Consider the following 18,777-nt stretch of genomic DNA (forward strand, 5'->3'; position numbering starts at 1 on the left):
CGTAGCCCTCCGTCTTCACAACCTCCAGGAACTCCACTGCAAAGTCTTCTGGCAAGCGATGGGCTGCACCTCACAACGGTTGGGAGGAATGTTTTTGCCAAAAATCTCAGAAACCTCATCAGGAGGGCTTTAAACTGACTAATGTGGGGGAGGGAGACAGTGCTCCTGAAGGTAGGAGTCTATCAATTGATGAAGATGATCATCCAAATGTCATAGACCAAATGGAGCAAACAGCACGCAGACCTAGTGGTGGGAGGAAAAAATCCTTAAATAAGAGACACGGGGGAATGATTAATGGACTTCATTTCAGCAAGGCATTCTACCTTGATTTCAGCAAGGCATTCGACAAGGTGCCCCATGATATTCTTGTAAAGAAGCTGGTAAAATGCGGTCTTGACTATGCTACCACTCAGTGGATTTGTAACTGGCTGACTGACCGAACCCAAAGGGTGCTCATCAAGGTTCCTCTTCATCCTGGAGAAGAGTGACTAGTGGGGTGCCACAGGGTTCTGTCTTGGGGCAGGTCTTATTCAACATCTTTATCAACGACTTGGATGATGGACTCAAGGGCATCCTGATCAAATTTGCAGATGACACCAAACTGGGAGGGGTGGCTAACACCCCACAGGACAGGATTACACTTCAAAATGACCTTGACAGATTAGATAACTGGGCCAAAACAAACAAGATGAACTTTAACAGGGAGAAATGTAAAGTATTGCACTTGGGCAAAAAAAATGAGAGGCACAAATACAAGATGGGTGACACCTGGCTTGAGAGCAGTACACGTGAAAAGGATCTAGGAGTCTTGGTTGACCACAAACTTGACATGAGCCAACAGTGTGACGCGGCAGCTAAAAAAGCCAATGCAATTCTGGGCTGCATCAATAGTATAGCATCTAGATCAAGGGAAGTAATAGTGCCACTGTATTCTGCTCTGGTCAGACCTCACCTGGAGTACTGTGTCCAGTTCTGGGCACCACAGTTCAAGAAGGACACTGACAAACTGGAACGTGTCCAGAGGAGGGCAACCAAAATGGTCAAAGGCCTGGAAACGATGCCTTATGAGGAACGGCTAAGGGAGCTGGGCATGTTTAGCCTGGAGAAGAGGAGGTTAAGGGGTGATATGATAGCCATGTTCAAATATATAAAAGGATGTCACATAGAGGAGGGAGAAAGGTTGTTTTCTGCTGCTCCAGAGAAGCGGACACGGAGCAATGGATCCAAACTACAAGAAAGAAGATTCCACCTAAACATTAGGAAGAACTTCCTGACAGTAAGAGCTGTTCGACAGTGGAATTTGCTGCCAAGGAGTGTGGTGCAGTCTCCTTCTTTGGAGGTCTTTAAGCAGAGGCTTGACAACCATATGTCAGGAGTGCTCTGATGGTGTTTCCTGCTTGGCAGGGGGTTGGACTCGATGGCCCTTGTGGTCTCTTCCAACTCTATGATTCTATGATTCTATGAAAAGAAACCATGGTTTCTAGCTGTACTTTAACCTGGCCAATGTGTTAAGATTGAGAGATTCAAGACACACCCTGTGATCATATTGACACTTTACCCTGTCAAATAGACACACTACTACTCCAACGTCCCACATAAAATGAAATGCCTAGGGTGGTGGCAGAGGGGGGAGTTGAAGTATAATTACTATTCAAATTGTATCCTAAAATGGAAAGAGGTGGATTCTGAGTTTTGATACAGAAATTCAAAGGCCGGGTTTTCTATTTCAAAATTGATTATTGGTTGTGTAGGGAAGAGAATGATGTTGGCTTCTTTTAAGATGAGCTTTAAGGCTGTTAAAATGGATTGAGCATGCAAGAGTATGCATTTCAAATTCCCCTATGCAACTATTAGGGTAGATTCATCCAGTTGTTTTCCTCACACCACAAAGGGTCTTAAGTCCTTAAATCCACCCTGGTGTGTTTCCAGTTTTTCATCACGGCTCACAGATGTGCATAGCCTTCATCTGAAAAGCCTGGGTTCATTTGATGTGGGTAGTGGGTGGAGTTTGGATGATATCACACAGGTTTAAAATTACCATCTCATTCATTTTACTCTTTTGAAGGCATCTTGTAACCTAGATCTCAATTTTAAAATATGTGCGTAATGTGTTTTGTGTAGCAATAGTGAAGAGAGTTAACTGACCATTTAAAGAAGTTTGTTGTTTTCCTGAGGGGCAATTTCTTAATTGGCTTAAACAATCACAGCAAACTCCTAGCATAAATCAGCCACCACACTCAGATCTGTTGAGAAATACCATGCAAATTCTAATAGGATTTTATCAATGAGTAGGAAATTTCCTTTTATGTACCTACTTACTGATTTAATTAACGTATGCATCACTTTTCAGGAAAAACGTTTCCCAAAGTGTTTAACAAATAACACTGTAAATTGTGATGTGTACTCTCTTGCCTTTTCCTTTAGTATCCAAGTCCCATGGAGAAGCATGTCACGGCTGTAAAAACAGTAGAAGAAAAAACAGGTAAGTTGGACACTTCACTGTTGCTTAGAAGGCTCCAGAAAGTTTTCAGTAATTTACAGGTACGCGAGAGCAGCAACTAATGTTACTCAGAGGTTTGGGGTGAAATGTCATCAGTATTTTGTGACCCTTGGCTCTACCTTGGAGCTAAATGGAGGGGGAAAGCACACTGAAATTAAATCTAGCTATAAGGGGAGGTTTTGGCTAGGGGTTCTTCCATCTGGGGAATAGGTGCACAAGCTTATTCTGTGTGGTTTGCACTCTTGATAAAGGATCAGGTATGCAGCTTGGAAGTGCTGCTTTATCTTTTCTGAATGTAATGGAAATTATTTCTTGTACTCACCTCACACATTGCTTGAGGCAGCTGGCACAAATCATGCCCTGACTTACAGGGCCTCTGGTTTAGGCAGGTGATACTGAACCAGTAGGGTTCTCTTTCAGCCTCTAGTCCTCTATACTTGTGCTGCTAAGGTTGTGAGGTAAATGGAGATAGGGGGAAAGGTCTCCCTTGCCTACCCCAGAATACCTTCATCTTCTTTGCCTGCCTGGAGTACATGTCTGGGTAGGCTTGCCTAAATAGAAAAGATTTCAGCAGGCCCTGAAAGGAATATAGTGAAAAGGCCTGCCTAATGGTGAGGGAGTTTGAGTGTAAAAGCTGCCACACTAAAACACCAATTCCTAACAAGTTCAGATTAAATGTTATGGGGCAGCTGTAAAAATGCCACTTCCAGAGATTGAAGTGGTTTTGTGCCACTCATGGGTTGAGCTGATCCACTGATATATAGAGGTGGGTGATTACTGAGAGCTCATTTTTAAGCTGCCCTTGGACCACTTCACTCCAATTTGGCAGTAGTTACTGAATTGCTTGCATCTTAATTTGGGAGCTGTGGATCAGGTGATCTCGCATTGAACCTCCTGAATTCTTCCCCGCACCCAACCCTTACCCATTACTAAATTTGCAGTCAGAATCCATAAATATTCATCCCTGTTTCTGAGATTCAGCCTCTGTGGCTCAGAGCACTTTGGAGACAACAATTTGCGAACTATCTCCCTGGCTCTTGTTCTTTCTGTGCATTGCCCTCATGCCTCAACTGGCTCTTGAAGACAAATTGCCCAGTTGCCCACCATTAGGAAGCAGTTGCAGACCAAGTTTATTGCAGCCAGACTGCTTTTTCTGTTCTCCCAGAAGAACCCTCTTCTCAGCCAAGTCTCTCATACTGAGATGCCAGAAGAACAGAAAGTAGGAGCAGCCCGGGTGGAGGAAAGGAATTAGTGTTGTTCCCCCTCCCCAATGCAGATGCTGCAAAAGGACTACATAAAAGATGATCTCTGCTTCAAGAAGCTGAAGCTGAGGCAGGCAGGGCTCTCAGCACAAATCTCCCCTTTCCCATTTTTCACACCATTCACTTCAGTCTTTTGAGTTTAGTTATTCTCCCCCACCACTGAAAAAAAAAAAGAGGCTCAAATTCTGGATTTTCCATTGCATATTATATATAATAATAGTTTTAGCCATCCCTTTCTCTTGGGAAATACCAGTTTATGACCCCTTGTAAATGTGTCACATTGGGAAAGACAAATATACTGCCAGCGTGGTTATTTAAAGCCTACTGCAAAATGCTGCCTCCCAGGAACAAAACCAGGGGAAGAAAAAAACACAGATAAACTTTGTGCGGGAGAGATTTGTCTCTTCCTGAGAACTCCTTTTCCACCGGGCTGTGTGCCTAGTCAGATCATCAATTAACATCATCCTGAGGCTTCTGGACTTGATTGGGATCATTAAATATTAACATGCAAAGTGAGTTTGGAAGCCAGTCACGTTCTTATTGTAGCTCAATAACTATAATTTGTGAAGGGTTTTAGAGGCGGTGGGGCTTTTCTTTCTTTCTTTGGTAGGGAGCTTTGTTCTTGTCACTGGCCCAACTCATTATAAAAATAAATTCTAATTGTTCGAGAGAATTGCTTTAGGCCTCAGACATTGACAATGGTGGGTGGAGAGGTATTTTGTACTCTTAGGATGTATTTCAGAATGCAGAGTGAGCAGAACAAGCCATTTTTGATCTGAAGTGCTGACCCAGGAAGATATTTGAAGCTTGTAGCTAGCAACATGAGAGCCTCGAAAATTAACTCCCCAACTGCTACCAGCTAAATTGTAGAGCAATTCCATTGCAGTTCTAGCCAAATCTGTGAAGCTCGGATTTGGAATTGTGTGATGCTTTGTCATTGCCAGCATAGATGCCAATAAAATGTTTGAACCACACCATCTGTCCCCTGCCCAGTAGGGTTTTTTGTATGTGTTGAGGTGGGCAAACATACTATAGTTTTGGGACTAAGCATATAACCCTTTAAACGTTTTCATCATGGTCCATCTGGCAGCTGGGCTGGAATCCTTTGGCTGCTGAGAAGAAGGGACATTGAATCCCTCTACCACATTCAGGCTTCCTTGCCTTGCTCCTTGCATCTATAGTGCAAGCCTTTGTTTTTGTTTTCTTACTATAAAAAAAATCTCTATTTTCCAAAATAGCACTTTCGTTAAGTTGGTTTGTTCTTTTATGCTCAGATTTGTCTACAGGAATCATATACCGGAGGAGGATTGCAACGTGCCAGAATGTAATTCCACACTTCTTAAGACAGGTAATTAATGTCAGTCAAGGTTGATGCGTGCTGGTTTTTAAGGATATAGGGGAAACGGTGCAGGTTTGTAGCCACAAAGAATGAATTGTCCACTTGAACTAGGAAGGTTCTAAGTATCCTGGGTGGACCACGTGAGGATAGGCAACAGCAGCTCGTGTGGGCGAGGCGAGGAGGGTGTGGGGAAGTGGCCTTGTCCTGGTGGAAGCACTGTGCTTGGATGGGGATGGGGTGGAAGTCAGAGAGGCTTCTGTGGGGCTTCTGCCACCAACACTCAGAGCCCCCTTGACCTTGCTGCTACCAATTTGCCCCATCCCTGTACTTACAAGCACAGCAATGCTGTCCAGAGGATGCTGTGCCCCCCATATGAGCCACTACTGAGGATGGGACTGTGCTTGAAATCCTGTATCCTTCCCTTAGTGCCTAAAAGAGCATTTTCCCAAAACAACTCTTATCTGCCATTTTGAGAGCTTGAAAAGGAAATCAAAACAATGTCCTTATAATCTAGGACTCTCTTTTTAAAAAAATCGTAACAGGATAGTGATTTCTTCCGTTTAAACTTTCTGTGTCCTAAAGTTGTAGCTTGGCAACTCTTTGGATTTACATTCTGCTATGTATCACCTTCCGTTTTGTGAACTGTTTACTTGCAATCTTTATTCTGTCTGTCAAAACTCAAATGATTTCTCTCTGTCACATTTCTGTTTGCCTTTTTTTTCCATGCCTCGTCCAGATGGGGAAACATAAAAATTCCAGGTACCAAACAGAATGTAAAATGAACCAAATGTTTTGGCTGTTTATGTCTTGAGTGCAACGGTCGACGAATGTCTTCTGTTAGAATACATTACTTTAAGCAGGACATGTGGGCAACTAAAATGTCACATAAATTAAGCTGATGCTTAAGATGCAGCAGTTGGCAAAATCTAACTAGGCACCGAGCCGTGAGAGCAAGTCCCTAATTGTTTGCATGGTTTCATCACTAACAGCTAAAAGTTTTTAATTTCTGTATTAGCATCAAGAGATAAATGTTATGGGTGGCTTCAGTCCTTAATTGTTTTATTGTGTGAGGATGGAAACAAATGCTAAATATAAACAAATTCCTCATTTCTTTCTTCAAGCACCTTGACATTATTTAAACATGTAATCATTATGTCTAACAGATCAGTGTCCTGAAAGTGCCTGAGGTCTACCTAGAAGAAGAATCTTGGCTTAATAAGCAGGATAGAATTATGTCTATGAAGACTCGGTGCCTCACATGGACACAGTATGCTACTCTCAAGGAAGAGTCAGTCTTCAGGGAAAGTTCAGAGAATCCAAACTGGTAAGGTGTAACTTATTTATATGCACATTGTTGTATATGGCCTTCTAGTTAATTTATATTTATTCTGTTTACCAGGCAACACCAGGAGGATCTGATGGTTGCGGTTCAGATAATGTAGGCAGCCACATTGTAGCAAGGAGCTTTCAAGCCAGAATTTCACAGCTGATACCGAAATTAGGTCTGCACAACTTGTGACCCACCAAGCCAAATGCAGGCTGGCAGCTGGGCATGCATAACCGAAGGCTTACTGAACTTCTTCCGGTGGCCTGCCTTAGACTTCCAAAACAGGCTCTTTCTGTGTGTTAGCCGAGCCATGAAAATACATGGCTCCTGTGCTATGTCAGAAGTTGTACAGGCAAAACTTGCATAGGCCAAACATAGGGGGAAATATAAAAGCATAGTTTGTTTTGCAAAAAATAGGTCTGAGGCCTTACTTTACACAATGAGATGTGAAAGCTCAGGAAAACCCCAGAAAAATCGGGGGACTTCCCCTCCCATTTTTCCAGTTCCCCCCAGGCCTTCGCACCTTTATATTCACCCTGTGCCTGCCTGCTAGATCACTCTACCCAGATTGGGAGTAGGTTGGACCAATTAAAGTCCAGAAAGTTAAAGGGCTGTTTAGTGGAGGCAGCTGAGACAATGAATGAAAAGTACTTAGTGACAGTGGTGACATTAAGGAGGAGGGATTGGTTTGGCAGGTTTGCTTCCCTCTGCTTTTTTCTCATAGTACCAGTTTATAAAAAATAAATATATATTTATATATAAATATATGGCTGGATGTTTTAGGGCAACTGAACTATATTTATTGAATTTGTTCTGGTAAAAAGCAACAAATGTAATGAACCCTCAGTAAGAGTAGAAATGGCACCCGTGAATAATTGGGCTGTAATAAGAAGAAATATGTGATGGAGCGTAAAATGATACTGAATGACACAATCCACTGCAAATTCTTCTACTGGCTCACTGCAATAATGCCTCAAAAATAAAACAACAACAACAACCCGGGAAGTAAAAATAAAACTAAACAATCTCCCCAAGTTAATAAAAAGGATCAATAAAAAAATATTGCAATTGGAAGTGTGAAGACATATGGGACGTATTTTGGATAGCTGTTCTTATGTGTACTCAGTTTTATTTTAGGAATGTCTTCAACAGCTTATTTAAATCTAAAGCAAGTCTTAGTCACTTCTGCTCATTTATTCCTGTATACATATAACTAGGCCCCTTTCATCAATGCACACCCTCAAAAAGTGAACTTCACCCTTCTGCTCCAGGCCAGCTTCTACACAAACACTCTCACATACGCTCTATCTTCCATCCATGCAAGCAGGAAGCATCATCTGGATTCAAAGATGCAAAAACCCTCAAGGAGTGTGCATAGCAGGGCCACCTAGGGGGTGTGGTTTTGGGAAGAGGAGATGTGGCCTGAGGAGAGTTCCATGGGCCAGGTAGAGATGTCTGGGGGACTCCAGTTGACCACTTGGCCTGAGGTGCCCCATCCCTGTTCTAAGCAGTGGGTTGGGGCCAATTGCTTTGGAAGACATGCAGTTGGCTTCACCTGTGTGCTTGGAATATGACAGGAAGGCATTTCCCTTAATGCTCATGAGATGAACTACTGAAGGCCATTTCTGGCCTTTAGAGAGGCCTTTAGGGCAGCTTCTCACTAGATAGTGGTGTAAGACTTGCAGGGAAGAGTATATGAGTTTTGCCCCAGGTGAACTTGTTTTGAATTCTGAGCTACCCTTTCCCATTGACATCCTACTATTTTTGCCTGGAAATTTATACTAACTCCTTAATAAAGTATATAAACAATAAGCTATCGGGTTATGAAAGAGTGCAGAATTCCTTTTTTAACCTGCCAACAAATATGTAACTGCTTTATGAGCTCAGATTTTATGCAAAAAAGAAAAGGAATAAGGTAGTGTAATAATAGTCCTTCAAAATGGTACCAGGAATGGTTCTGAAATTTTCATTTCACTTTTAGGAAGAATGACATAAGTTCTGAGTACTGTCAGGAAAGTGGTCTTTGTGAGTTTTATAAACAGAATTTGTGCCTCATCAATCAAATGGAATATCTAAGCATACTCCTAGGATCTGATCCGGAAGATGGAATCTGATGGACTGGACAGATCCAAAGGATCTTGCGACACTGGGACAATGGGCAACAAATATAGCAGACTGAACTCTAGTGTTAACATAATGCTTGTACACATTGGAAAAAAACAACTCTGGTATCAAACAGTAACTGCTCCGGTGTACATGACTTAAAGCTTTGCTTTCTCATCCCTGGAGACTGGAAGAAGCAAAACATGCTCCTTTTATTCAAAATCCCTTGTAGATTTTCTCTTTATATGGAGTCTCACAGTGCTTTTCATCTAGCTCAGTTCCTTCTTGTTGATAACTTTGCATTAGCCCATGTGATTTTAACACACAGCATTTGATGAGCATGTTGGATTATCTGTTACCGTACTTTATAAACCTGGGGGGGGGGGAACCAGGTTTCCCCCCGAAGCCGTTTTTTTCCAGAAAAAATGAAAAAAATAGTTTGATATAGTTTGAATATTCCGCACACTCCCCCCCCCCAATTTTTCCTGAAAAAATGGCTTTGGGGAAAAACAGAAAAAAACTTGTGCCCCCTCCCCATTTTTCCATTCCCCCCCAGGCTTTCCAGCACCCACACTTTGGAGGTCCCTGCCAGCTGACACCAGGAAGGTGTTTTCACTGTACGCTTTCTGGCAACTGCTCAAAACATTTTCGTTAGGGACAGCCCATCTGAACACGCAGAAACTGCATGTGATTTACTTCCTTTTAACCACTGCTGACTTTAATCATCTTTTGAATACTCTTAAATACCTGCTTTTAACTGTGTTTTATCAATCATTTTAATGTTCTGTTGTATATTTTTGTAAACTGTTTAGAAGCTCTCTTACCATCATGCTGTTTATAATATATAATAACAAATTCAATTTAAAAAACACACACACTCCTTTTCCTTTCAAACAGAGTTTGAGCCTTAGCGCAACATACTATTCAGTAACTGGATGTTGGTTCCTTCTGGGCCTGGCATGCAAAAAATTTTCCTTACGCTTTGCCCTGGCTGTCCTCAAGTAGAGATGGGAAGGCCCGGGAAAAAACTGAAAAAATCGGAGGGGGGGGGAGAACAGTCCCCCCCCCCATTTCCCCCCAAAGCCATTTTTTAGAAGTCCATGAGAAAAATGACAAACAGGAAGAGGAAGAATAAATGGAAAATGATAGCAGTAGTTCAGAAAATGAGTTAGAATAAACTGCATGTATATGTTGTGTCTTCTGTTTTTGTTTTTTTAAAAGCACTACTCAAAGGGTAGACCTTCCGTGGAGCTTAAATATTGAGGTGGACCGTAACTTTATTTGCTGTTGGTTCTAAGGGGCAAATCTGATTATAATTTATGTTGATGGTTTCTTGCTTTTTTTGTTGTTTTTGAGGGAAAGGGGCGTTGTTACCTGTTTTATTGCAAGCATAATACATACACTGCATTTCACGCAATTTGTAAAACTACTCCACACTGAACTTTTTTTCAATTTTTCCAAAATTTCCATTTTTTTCTGGAAAAAATGGGGGGGGGAGAACATTTCCCCCCCATGGCTTCAAAATTTCCGAAAATTTTACATCTCTAACCCTGAGTGATTCCATGAACCACCAAGCTGTATTGCCATGTGGAAATAAAAGCACCACTGACAAATTTACCCTTTAATTTGTAAAAAGTATAAGGCACCCTGGCCCAGGTGCAGCAATATATCACTATTTCTCAGCATATGCTGCACTGACAGTATATATTCAGTGTAAGCATCAAAGGGTTATTAATTAAGGTACTTCAGGTTGTGTAAGCTAGTGGCCAGCTGGGCTGAAGAGGAAACCTCTTCAATGTTACGGCAGAACACAAATGGCCAGGTGTATATTTCTCTTTTCAGCCTTTCCTGAAACATCTGGTTTATGTCGTTATTGAAATGTGGTGTGAGTGGAGGGAGACAACAAATGCTCTTCTAGTTTCTTCCAAAATCTGGTGTTCCTATGCAACACAAGTGAAGCACATGAATTCACTGATGATATTCAATGGGTAATATTATTATCAATGGGGCAGAGCAGGAAAATGTTGCAGTATATTCTCGTCTCCTTACAGAAGTGCTTCTGTCCTTGGTACTTCCCTCTTTAATAAGGCTCAATGTTTGGCCTTAAAAACTATTACAAATATAAAGTAATATATGATAGGATATAACCAAATCTACTGTGTCTTTTTGGAAAGTTGCTTATTTGGTTGCTATGCATCTTAAAATATTGTAACCAAATATAGTTTTTCCTAGGCTCAAGGAGCAGGTTTTTGTCTGTATTGGGATAAAATTGAGCTCCTTTTTCAATCAAGATAGCAGCCTGAACCTTTCATTGATTTTAACCAATGATTCCAAAACTGCACCCATTTATTATTTCTTAGAATTCCTAAGCAATTCTGGGTACGAGGCTGCTATCTGTATCCTTGCACAAACATGAGAAAATAACAATGGTACAACAAAAGTTACAAGCCTATAATATATATTGGTAGCCTTAATACTTACTACTGAATTGAAAAACAGCTTTTTAGAAACTTAGATCTTATCAACAGTTCTGGCAGCTAGGTTACTTGGTGGTGATGGATTTGATTATGGGTTCTGGGGTGGAAACACCCATGCATTTAGAAAGAATAAATTTGTGACAATTTCCAGTTCCTGTTATGTTGTTTTAATGCATGTTTGCCTGGTGTCTAAGGTTATTTTGTTTATTGTATATCAATCAATGTTGCACTATGTCTTATACATTTTTTTTGGGGGGGGGAAAGTTTTTACAGTGTGAATTTTGCTCCCCCTCTATTCTTCTCACTCATCCTGTTTTTAAAAAAATACTCTGTCAAAAGTGATGCCAGAATATATGAAAGGCAGTCCTTGAAATTACAGCAGCAGCACTTGTTCCCTTTGAAATTACAGCTTGCTGAAGCTTTGTTCTATATCATTAAATTTGACTGAACCTTGCCCCTAATCTGCATTGCACAAAGGAATGTATTTTTCTCAGTAGTCATAGAAAAACAGAATGTGGAAAGTCAAACTTGGTGTGCTCTCTGCTACTAAATCTCTGTTACTAATACCTGTTTATGAAACTAGAAATATGCTTGGTAGGAAGATCAGACAATTTGGTCTTTGATTCTTGTTGGCAAGAAGAGTTTCTAGACCTTCTAGAAATCTCAGGTGGGAAATCTGGCTTTAAAAGGCCAACTTGAGAAACAATTTGAATGTTGTAGATCCATGACTATAGAAGATTGGCTTATTTGTTAGGCTGATATAACAATGAGTTGTTTATTATTATTATTGAGAACCAAACTTTGGTTCACTGCCACTGGGTATTGGACACTGGTATTTAGACAAATCTGATTTATCTCCAGATTTTGTAATTTGTGAAGCATGCCATCTCAGCAGATGTTAAATGCTCAGTTATAGCCAGCACTATGCACTACAGTTCTACAGATGTACAAATTGTGATATATTGGAAGCAGAATCCAGCTTCCTAAGTCCTAAGATTAATAGCCCCCCCTTTTTTAAAAAGAAAATTGCTAGTCATTATGATTGTGAACATATGCTTTAGTTTGTGGGCAGTTCTTGGCAAAACCCCCAAAACTATAGGGGAATGTGGTGGGGAATGTGTGGCCTTCCAGGTGTTTTGGTCTCCAATTCCCATCATTCCTGTGTTCGCTGTGGCTGATGGAAGTTAGAGTCCCACAGCATCTGGAGGGCTACAGGTTTGCAACACCTGCTATAGGAGTTGCTAAGATTTCCAGGGAGCTGAGGTTCAGTGCCTTCCCTATTCACATCATTAAAAGAAGCAAAATACAGTGGTATCTCGGTTTACGAACTTAATCCATTCCAGAAGTCTGTTCTTAAACCAAAACTGTTCTTAAACCGAGGCCCTTTCCATAATGAGGCCTCCTGCCGCTGGTGCCCTGCCACTGTTCGGCTTCCGTTCTTAGACCGAGGTAATGTTCACAAACCTGGACACTACTTCCGGTTTTGCGGAGTTTGTAAGCCAAATAGTTCGTAAACAGAGCTGTTCTTAAACTGAGGTACCACTGTAAATGATAGAAAATAGGGGGGGGGGTGCTGAAGGACGCATTTTGCAGGAGAAACTATGCAGACTTCCATAATTATGCAGGTGCAGAATTTGGATTCTTTTTTTTTAGCACAAGTATACAGTGAGCAGTGAGCATAATTCTGTCTGTAGATGTGCTTTGCTGGATGAGAAACCTATTTCTCCAGTGACTGTGCATAAAATTGCGCTGTTTCCTTCATCACATTTTCATGAAGGCACCCACTATTTCCTGTTCGTCTGGCTGAACCTTTCCTTCAAGTCTCATGCACTGCACACCTTGAAATGCCATTTGCCACCATAAAAATTATAATATGCAAGAAAAGATCTGTAAGATTCTAACGGCTGAGCATTTCCCCAAATGCCAGTCTTGTCCATATCTTTTTCTTTAGAGTTCTCATACTCCTGGGTTGATTCTTCTTATGAAATTATCTTGCTCTGAATGAGTATCAGTATGTCAAACAGTGTGCTCACATGAACAGTGCAATGTGGGGAAAACAATCTGTGGGACAGAAAGTGGAAACTTGCTTGAGCAGATGCCTCCCCCCCCCACTGACCCCCACTCCAGTTCTGCAGATGAAGCCAGTGAGATGCTTCAGTTATCAGAGCAGTTTCATGACATGAAAAGAAGATGGACTGCTAGTGATAGAAGAGACGGGAGTTTTTTCAGAATCCCCACTGAATATTTTATCAAGAACTTCTCAATTGATAAAGTTTCGAAACTTTTCCTTTTCCTTTAAAGGCATCCATGGTAAGAAATCTTATCTGAACTGAAACATCAAGACTTTAATTAAAGGATCTTTAGTATAAAACTCCAATCACAAAAACAATTAAGCCAAATTTGCTATACTTTTAACTAGTCAATAATTCAGTAGTTGGATCTCGCTAATAGACTTCTCTCTGCCACTGTGTTGTTGCAATGATGGCGCATCACCCAGCTCTGCGTTGCAAGGATCAATCTGAGATCAATATTTTCTGTGAGCTTTTCGTGTCTTTCAGAGGCTGTGGAAAAAAAGAAAAAGAAACAGCAACATTGGGCTTCTTCTCATAATTACTTTATCAGGTTTAATAACTCCCCAAATGCCATTCGCCTTTTGTTGCTGCCTCTCTTAGGAAAAACCTCACCCACTAGTTGCTTGCATTGATGGGATATTATTGGTTATTTCAACAGCACATTGCGTATGCAAAGAGCTTTCTTCTAATGCAACAATGTGAGTTTGGATCTTTAATGCTTCCACTTATAGGGATGCTGGGTCTTTGAACCGCTTCAGATGCAGAAGGGAATAAGGATCAAGCTATTTAAGCGTAGGAAGGGCTGTTATCTGTCAGGGATGTTGTAGTTGCCTCTGCTATTCCAGATTGGGGTGATACTCAACTCACCTGTGAGCTCAAGTATTTCTGCTTGCACAACAGGACTCCTGCCCCCCTGACTTGCCCCATTCCCTCCCCAAATTGGGGAGAACCTTTAGAACAGATTTAGGGGGCACACAAATTGAGAAGAGGGGGAGAATGTTCCATTTCGCAGGGGGAAATCCTTGTGCTGATGGGACAAGAGTCTTAGTGCTGTTCTGGATTCCACCCCCTGCACTGACCAGATGGTTGGGCTAGGTTACTTCCAGGATCCCTTCCAATGCTGTGGTTCTTATTTCATGATGTGCAGCATCTCTTTCCTATGAAATAGGCCATAGGATGTCTTCCTGCCTTTAAAATAGTCCAACTACTCCCCTTTTTGGAACAAGGGGGAATGGGGCCAATGTGTTGCATGTGCTGATAACTTTTCATTTATATACTTCTGTACTACACTCTAGATGAGCCTGGCCTGGAATGATTCAGAAACTTCACAAGGATGGAGACAGTTTGATTACCAGTGTTTGGTTACAGGAAACATAACATCAGTACTTTATGAGCTCCGGCAGCTGCGAGTTTGTCTTTCCACAATCAGATTTAGTAGCAGCAATTTACTGCAATTGCATGCATACTGGAAAATCAGTGGTGACATGCAAGAAGACTTGTTCTGTTCCGGCCCTGATATTTTGAAACAAGCACCCACTCTCTCTCTCTCTCTGTGCTCATATATGGTCTTTATTCCTTTTACAGGGTGAAATTTTATTAGAGAACCACAGTACCTATTGGGAGGGAAAGAAAATGTTTAATTGCGTTTCTGTTTTGTAGGACAGAGTTCATTCAGAATGGCAAAGTATCAATAAGAGGGTCAGGTCTCCTGAACTGTTTCCTGGAAGTTTTTGCACGAACCTTTTTAAATCAAGGAGTGAAAAGGGTAAGCTCTTTAATTTAATTTAATTTTGGGGGAAAAGTTTTTTTCTATGTTCATTATGCGTCACCCTTAGTGAATGTTCATTATGACTTTTCCCCCAACTCCTTGCTCAGTAATTTCACTTGATGGGTGTTTGGCAGCTTCCTGTACAAAATAACTCCCATTATGTATTAATTTAGATTCATAGCCTACATCTACTTCTGGGCTCCTGTCTGTATTCCATTTCTTTGTAATTTCATTCAGATGGGGATGTGGCAAATGTGTGAAACACAGGTGCTGAACTAAGTGAGAATGTTTATGAGCTACCGTAAATGAGGACGGTCCAGCTTTTCATGCCAAGTGGGCCACAAGAGTACTTTGACATGGAGCCGTGCTTCTAATTTTGGGGCCAATCACAGCTGTAATTTTTACAGATTTCCCTAGTCTCTGCTACTCAAAGACATGAAAAATCACATCCAAATCCAGCTGCATGTAGTTGCTAAATACTACTAGAACATGGGTAGGCAAACTAAGGCCTGGGGGCCGGATCTGGCCCAGTTGCCTTCTAAATCCGGCCCATGGGTGGTCCGGGAATTAGCGTGTTTTTACATGCATAGAATGTGTCCTTTTATTTAAAATGCATCTCTGGGTTATTTACGGGGCCAGCCTGGTGTTTTACATGAGTAGAATGTGTGCTTTTATTTAAAAGGCATTTCTGGGTTATTTGTGGGGCATAGGAATTCGTTTATTTCCCCCAAAAAATATAATCCGGCCCCCCACAAGGTCTGAGGGACAGTGGACTGGCCCCCTGCTGAAAAAGTTTGCTGACCCCTGAACTAGAATGTCTACTCCAGGGTAGTAAGGTTTATAAGTGCTGCATCTCCATGACTATCCAACCTGCAATCTGCATCAGCCACGTGGTGTGGACGTTTTAAATAGTTCAACAATGTTATTGGGAAAATAGTTCCCAAATATAGTTGACATGAATGAAGGGCACTATAGCTGTTTCTTATTCCTAGAGTTTTTATTACATGGACATGGAATTCAGGAGCATTTGGCAGAGGAGGGTCCTCAGGGCAGGGGACTGAACTATGCAAATATGTTAAAGTGAAAAAACAACAAAAACCTCTTTCCTCTTTCTTTCTCTGTGTATTCCCCAACCTTCTCCATAATCTTGTAGATTTCATTCAGCCATGTGGTAGCTGATAAGATAGTTTATATGAATAATTTAAAAATCTTGGCAAAATTATTCTGAGAAAAGAAAACAATTGATTTCTGGCACCTTTTTGGCGTTCTCCGGATAAATGTCAGAACTTTTTAAGATTGTGCAGATAGAACTGCATCACATCATGAGAGGAAGTGATGGATGCCACATGAGCTCTTCTTTCTATACCTTTTCTAAATAAAGAGAATCATTGATTTTTTTAAACCCCTCTAGTCAGCAGGCATTCAGACTTCTGCTGTTTATTTTGCCAGATAAACCTGGAAACTCATTTTGTCTGAATGGATGCTTGACATTTTTGTTGTAGTTATAGGTGGCTCAAATCTTCTTACAGCTGTAAGTATTTTCTGTTGCTGTTCTTTGGGAGAAAGCTTTGCTTTTTGACCTTTCCATTATGTCTATACACTGCACAAGCAAGGCAAGGAATCCGTGAGCAACCCACAGTACACACAGTTTAGGAAGAAATAGATGGATGCACTGTACTTACGAGGGACATGCTTTAGATTTTGAAACAGTCACCAGATGCACCTCAATAGGGAGAATTACCTGTATTGTTATAGAGGTTGGAAAACATGTATTGTAACATTTAAACGGTGCTATAAGTATATATTTATTTGTCACCGATGGATATACTCTTCAAATCAGGTAGTGTTGCCACATAATTTAGACCCATTCGCCAGATTTGCACGTAGCACTCTGGCTTATTTTGCCAAAGTGTGAATGGTTTGAAAATCTAACCAGCCCAAGGCAAGGACTCTCCTCTGGCAAACCACCTTGTGAAGCCATGACTGTGGTTTATGAGCCACAGTTTGTTTCAGCTGATTTGGAGCTAAGTCTGAACCCAGTAGCCTTGCTTAACCATGGTTTATTTGGCTACCTGACCTCAGATGCTTGCCCAAACTACAGAAGCATGAAACAAGGGCAGTTAGAAAACAAGCCAAGCCTTGGAGAAACAAGCTGTAGCTTATTTACCGTATTTTTCACCCTATAGGACACACCTTTCCCCCTCCAAAAATAAAGGGGAAATGTGTGTGCGTCCTATGGGGCAAATGCAGGCTTTCGCTGAAGCCTGGAGAGCGAGAGGGGTCGGTGCGCACTGACTCCTCTTGCTCTCCAGGCTTCAGGAAGCTATCCGCAAGCCTGGGGAGTCCGGCGGGAGTTCCCACCGGGCTCCCTAGGCTTGCGGATAGCAGCCTGCATCCCGAAGCCTGGGGAGCCCAGCGGGAGTTCTCTCTGGGCTCCCTAGGCTTGCAGATAGCAGCCCGAAACCCGGGGAATGCTCCGCCGCGCACCCCGGGCTTCGGGCAGATGTCCGCAAGCCTTGGGAGCCCGCGGGAGTTCCCGCAGGGCTCCCAAGGCTTGCGGATAGCAGCCTGTTCTGGGGGCTGGGGTCGGGGGAAGCTCGGGCTTCCCCCGCCCAAGCCCCGCGCCTGGGGGGGAAATACTTTTTTTTCTTCATTCCCCCCCCCCCAAATTAGGTGCGCCCTATGGGCCGGTGCGCCCAATAGTGCAAAAAATACGGTACTTCTCTGTGAGGCAACTCAAGTTTTCAGAAACAATCCCTGGTTAAAACAAACCCTGGTTTAGCCACTGTTTCTAAAAACCCACTGTTTCTAAAACATGTAGTTAGGATTCATTATCATGTGACTCATTTAGAGGATCCCCTGACTACCTTGGCCTTCCCTGGCAAGTACGATCATACTTGCTAGGGATTATTCGGAAAAGCATTGAAAATAAAGCTGCCAGAGTTGTAGTTCTTTATGGATCTATGGATCTGGTACATTTGGAATTGTGTGTGTACAATTCCGGCCATTCCCAGAAAGAATATAGTAGAGCTGGAGAAAGTCCTGAAAAGGTCAACCGAAATGATTGAGGGGTCAGAGCACCTTTCGCACAAGGCAAAGCTAAAGCGTTTGGGCCTCTCATTTTTGTTTAGACTAGGGAGTGAGCGGCATAATAGAGGCTCGTAAAATTTATGTGTGGCGTGGGTAATAGAGAGAAGCTTGTCTCCATTTCATAATAGCTAGAACTTGAGATCGCCCAAGTTAAATTGATTTGGAGTAGATTTAGGACAGACCAATGAATAAATAATTTATGGGATGTGCTGCAACGAGATGTGATGGCCACAAACTAAGCTGGGTTTAAAAGAGGATTAGTCGAGCGCATGGTAGATTGGTGTGTCGGTGGTTATTAGTCATGAGAGCTATAGAAGACCTTCGCATTCAGCGGCGGTGTGCCACTGAATACCAGATGCTGAGAAACAGCAATAGAAAGAGCTCTGATGGAAGGAGGGGATTGGACAGCTCCAGGAGGCATCTTGGAGGTGGTGGCAGGGAGGGGGACACATGTAATATAAATTTCAGGCTGCAGGTTGCCCACCTCTGCTTTGGCATCTGAGCCAGGAACTATTTGAGGGGAGTGGATCTTGTGTGTGTGTTTGTTCTGTGACTTGTCAATCAGAAAAGCTTTTATGCTTGTAAGTGACATGAATAAATAACAGCTCAAATCTAAGAGAAGTATAAAAAGATTGGGGTTTTTTATTATCAAATTGGTCAAAAATGTAAGATGGAAATGGAGTACAGTTGGACCCACAATGTCACTAATGGCTTTTGTAATAGATGACCTATAATTGAATCTACAGCAAGGAAAATTTGAGATTGGGAGGAGAAGGGATATATAAATATTAGAATTTAAATGATCATGACAGGGTGATCTGCTTTACTCTTTAAGATCA

General features: G+C 41.8%; 1 protein-coding gene across 3 annotated transcripts in view; it reads left to right on the forward strand.

Annotated features, from left to right (window-relative positions):
- The window catches only part of PRELID2 (PRELI domain containing 2), a 58,731-nt gene that overhangs the window by 12,623 nt on the left and 27,331 nt on the right, over window positions 1-18,777 (forward strand). For 2 of the 3 annotated variants that reach the window (XM_083487837.1, XM_083487838.1), the window contains exons 2-5: window positions 2,425-2,482; window positions 5,037-5,110; window positions 6,265-6,425; window positions 14,740-14,845. In XM_083487837.1, the coding sequence (XP_083343963.1) occupies window positions 2,425-2,482; window positions 5,037-5,110; window positions 6,265-6,425; window positions 14,740-14,845 (399 nt within the window). Of the gene's footprint in view, window positions 1-2,424; window positions 2,483-5,036; window positions 5,111-6,264; window positions 6,426-8,409; window positions 8,754-14,739; window positions 14,846-18,777 lie in introns of those variants that run through there. The other variant, XM_083487839.1, reaches the window with a different exon arrangement.

The sequence above is a fragment of the Podarcis liolepis genome (genome assembly GCF_965112155.1).
Source record: "Podarcis liolepis genome assembly, chromosome: 2".
Classification (NCBI taxonomy): Eukaryota; Metazoa; Chordata; class Lepidosauria; order Squamata; family Lacertidae; genus Podarcis; species Podarcis liolepis.